This window comes from Teleopsis dalmanni, chromosome 1, assembly GCF_002237135.1.
Source record: "Teleopsis dalmanni isolate 2A chromosome 1, ASM223713v2, whole genome shotgun sequence".
Lineage (NCBI taxonomy): Eukaryota > Metazoa > Arthropoda > Insecta > Diptera > Diopsidae > Teleopsis > Teleopsis dalmanni.
The window spans coordinates 157,863,984-157,868,984 of NC_051846.1; the positions used below are offsets into that span (position 1 = coordinate 157,863,984).

General features: G+C 33.3%; 1 protein-coding gene across 1 annotated transcript; it reads left to right on the forward strand.

Moving 5' to 3' along the window:
- The first annotated feature begins 1,561 nt into the window (after positions 1–1,561).
- On the forward strand, positions 1,562–2,189 carry LOC119668703. Its single transcript, XM_038078306.1, has 2 exons — positions 1,562–1,734; positions 1,795–2,189. Exons 1-2 carry the CDS (start codon positions 1,720–1,722, stop codon positions 2,182–2,184), a joined length of 405 nt encoding a protein of 134 aa, XP_037934234.1. The 5' UTR covers positions 1,562–1,719; the 3' UTR covers positions 2,185–2,189.
- The last annotated feature ends 2,812 nt before the right edge of the window (positions 2,190–5,001 follow it).

The following is a 5,001-nucleotide window of genomic DNA, read 5'->3' on the forward strand; positions in this document are numbered from 1 at the left end:
TTTCCATGATACTAATGATATGCTCAGATTTTTTAGGTGTTTTGAGTGATTACCTGAAACACTTCATCCGGTCCCACTCGCTCGCCTTACAGTTGCTAATAATATTTCTATGAACTGGAACCCAGAATAGAGCAATGTTGAATTGCGTCGATATGTCATTTAGAGTTGTGAAGCAGTCAAAACCTGTACTGGAAGTAAATTGGACTGAACTCAGAGGCAACACTACTGCTTTTACCACTACTAATTTTTGAACCATGGTAAGACCCCTAATTAATGACAGATCTTCTGACAGTCAGGTGTCTCCAAATGGAAACTTGATAACACATTTCTTGTTGAAATGAAAATTGAGAGTGAGAATTTTTGCTTACATGGTTAGACCCCTTACTAATGACAGATCTTCAGACAGTCAAGTGTCTCCAAATGGAAATTTGATATCAAATTTCTTGTTGAAATGGAAATTGAGAGTGGGAATTTTTCTTACTCTCAATCTCTCTCGCCCACGATATACCGTGTTGACTAACACATGATATGAGAATATGTCAAAGGCAGTCTAGCATACTGTAATGTCATACAATGCCTTGGAATCCACGTCACTACTGATACCACGTCGTGCTATACTACGTCATTGACATAGTTAAGGGCATATAAATTTAGCTGTTTCGTTGGTTTGGTCATGTTGACCAAATGAGAGAAAATGCCTCGACAAAAAAGGTACTTGATTTGACATGATTTGATGTAGAAAATGCGGTGTAGAATGTCAGCATTATCGGTGAAAAAACTAGATGACCAACGATATGAAGGCCCTCTGCACCAACTGGCGACAGCAAAGCATTGACCCGGCGAACTGATCGAAGCTACTGGATGCGGCCAAGATCGACTCACGCTTATGATGGCTAACTTAGTAAGTATATTTCCTATCGTCTTCCTCTTACACAACATTTCAACATTGCTATTGTTATGTTATTGTTATACAAATCATATACATAAATCACGGTTTTAAAGTTTATTTTGTTTTGTATTTTCATATAGTTGTTTTGTGAAGTTTCTTAAAACATTTTCTTAAGAAATGCAAAAGTTTTATATTCTGTTAACTTCACAGTTGTTTTTTTTTAATCCTAAAAAAACAGTTTCTGCGGTTTGGATGTTTAGAAACACTTACAATACCATCTCTTAAAAAGTCTATGATCTCATATTGAAAATGCTACTGCTTTCATTCTCTCCTAGTGGAGCATAGAGCCTCAAAAATGCTACAGAATATTATTCTGAAAACCCAGTTGCTCCTTGCATTAAATAACACTTATGGGCATCCAACTGAAGACGAGGAAGTACTATTTGTGAAATATTTGTGAAAGTGTTCGACACAAGTACAATATATCACCTTCAATTAAACTTCAAAGTTTGATTATCTCAATCAATATTTTGGAATATTTCAAGATTTTAAATTAATTGATTAATTTTAATTTATAATAATTTCACATTGTGTTATATGTCAACTTGGTACTATTACTCAATTTTTATAAATTGTTGTTGTGCTTAAATTCACACAAATATTTTTGTGTGGAGTACTGAAATATCCAGACAAAAATATACATATTTCCCTTTTTTCATTGGCAAATCCCGCCATTTACTACTGCGTAACAGTGTTTTAACCATTTACGCAATTGCGCTTGAGAAAGATTTAATATAGTTGTTGAATTAATAAAAAGTTAAGAATCCATTATGCATAACACACAGGTTTGTTTACAATTATTGAGATAAAATATGTTAAAAGACTAACATTACTTTATCTTTAAGATATCTGCAAGCATAAAGAAGCGTCGCTCGTGTGTACAGGTAGCCTACGAAGAAAGTGTCAACATACTTCGTTGGATGGGTCAATCGGATGATATGGATACACCAAAAGAAACGCGTTCTGGTACAAACAGATCCTTTTCGCCATATAAGAAACGTAAATACATTAAGCGTAATAAGAATAAAACTGAAATGGAGGATTACCCTATATTGAATGGAAATAGCGAGCTTTTAGTTATAATTGTTCCTGATTGTGATGGTATTATCCATGGCTTGAAGTTGTCAGATATGTATGTTGATGATAACTTTATTAAGCAATTGGATAAAATAGATACAGAAAACAACTCTGAAGACTTTCTCAGCTATGTTGTTTTCGACTTTGACGCTAAATAATAGCCTGAGTAAATTTTCTAATTAAATTAAAATTAAAATAAAAATGGACTGTTTTATGATTAGTAAAATAATTAGAAAATCAGCATGATTTATACACGAATTAGCTTTATTTATTTACACGTATTTTAGTTGATTATGGCCATATATAGCCAAAAAAGAAATGGACTGACCAACGTCAAGCAAGATATTGTTTAGATTTATAGATTTTTCATTTAAAATGGTTCTTTTTTTCTCTTAAGCTATTACGATATCTATACTTATACATCTCTCTATATCTCTTCCTTTATTCTACCTATTTTTGGACAACATAAGTTTGTTTGTGATTTATTGTGGAATAGTGCATTTTATTATCCTGCCTCTACATTGTCTATACTTTGACAAGATTTTCACACTCTCACTAACGAATAATAATTAAATAATTCTCAATACTTAAAATAAATATCTTGCGAAGTCTAGCTAGCATAGATGCCCGATCGTTGAAAATTGGTGTATAAAAAATGTCAAAAACAGTGTCAAAAAGTTAGGTTGAAATACCGACTTTGTGCACCAAAGCCGACTTTTTTTATAAATTTTTATAATTATTGTCTATTAAGTTACAAATATTAGATGAAGTCTTGAAATTTAAGTATTTCTCCATATAGAGTAGTCTTTTTATACTCAAAATTTAACTGTCAAATTATTTTGACAAAAAGAGCTGCCATCTACTGTGCAGTGAATTGTTTCCTATACGTTTTACGAGATACGATTTAATATCGTAAATTATGGCAGTAGTATATCAAATCTGTTTGTATTATCCTATATACCGCAATGGTTATATGTACTGCATATCGTACTGTAGTATTACACGATTGTTTAGTTATACCTTTAATAATGCATTTGTTGTTCTAAACTTTAGAGACTATATACACTATGAGTGGATTGGTGGATAATTATGCTACTCAATTATCAAGTAAAAAGCGTATACTACACATCAGATTTTGTCGTACAATTTGTGCGACGTCGCTTGCTTATACACATACGATACAGTTGACTTTATTTGGAACACGCCCCCATCGGAAAAAAAAACAGATATACCACAAAATAAAATCATGCGTGCATATAAACGATGTTTTCGCTTCCATCTCTTAAAGTAGACTGAAATTTTGTATGTAAGCCGACTTACATTCCTCCGATTGTATACGAAGAATCAGGATCTACCAGCCCCCTTATCAATCGACTATAAGTGTTCCTACCCAGATCTAAACCAGGGGTTTAAAGTTCTCATACTTAGTAGAGAAGACTAGACTCTTGGTAGAGTACCTACCCCCAATATAATAGATATCTACACAGATGGCTCGAAAATAGACAAACGAGTCGGTTGTGGCATTTTCTCGGAAAGACTAGGTCTTTGTGTCTCGCTTCGACTACCTAACTACTGTAGTGTCTTCCAAGCAGAAGTAATGGCTATCCATTATGTTGTAAAATGGATCCTCGACAATCGTACCTCCGAAGAAAGTTATTCAATTTTCTCAGACAGCCAGACTGCCATTAAATCACTGGTAAGCACCTTAGCCTTATCAATTATTACTCAAAATTGCCGTGATTCCCTCAACGACCTAGGTATGTGCGCTAACATTCAACTTATCTGGGTTCCTGGTCATAGGGATATAGCGGGTAACTGCAGGGCGGATGAACTGGCCAAGAGTGGGGCTCTTCTCCCTGATATTCATTTATTAGAAATTGGCGTTCCACATGCAACAGCTAAACTTCCAATTAAACAAAAATATCTAAGCATTGCTCAACAACAATGGGCAAGTGAGCCCAGTTGTCACATTTCTAGGTCGATTTGGTCTAACTTGGATAAATAGCGTACGAGTCAGCTGCTCCAACTAAAGAGAGATCTGCTCAGTACTACGGTATCTGTCATCCTACAATGTGAGGAACCTAGCCAGATTCATAGAACTGTCGGGTTGGTTTTTCTTCACCTAATGGGGGAGTCGTTGCCTCTCTGTTAGGCTTTGGTCGTATACTGATCACCTTCTCTATATACGAACATCGCTTTTTTCTTGTGGTACCACAACGGGCCATTATTTGTGCTCAAGTGGGCTTTCTTGATAAACAAGGCCGCCACTGCAACCTACCGACCTACCATACGAAGAAGCACGAGCAATTTTGGCAAAAAATCAAAATATTTTGATTTCCATCCGACTTGTCGTTAGACCTGCAAATTTTGCTATTACACATCAGACTTGACACAAATTTAGCATTGCAACTCACAAGTTGTACGTTCAAGTCTGATGTGTAATACCCGCTTTACAGATCTCATCACTCGTAATAGTATGTACCCTTAATAATAAAATCTAGATTTTAAATTGTACAAAAAAAAAACATATTCAGTTAATATCATATTTTGTTATATTTTATTTATTTAAATTATTTTTTAATATTTTTATATTTAGACATCTTCGGCAAATATTCCAATAGTCGCTTTACCATCTTACATATGATTTATGTTAAATTACATTTAAACTGACAATATTATATATTGTATATATAATTAATAATGTCAGTTATTATTAAAAATTAATTAACTTTTATACCGAAATTAATCCAAATAATATTTTTGCATGAATTTAATATGAATAAACTTAATTCCTCGTTTAATAACTAAATAAATTGTGAATATAATTTAACATAAAATGGCAAACGTTAATAAATTTTTTTTATTAATCTCTGAAGTGATTTAATTAATGGCCACAACTCGTAGTTAAGTTTTTTAATCCAAAAACCTTAATCGCATTGCAAGAATTTATTGCTTTTGCTATTAATTATGATTTT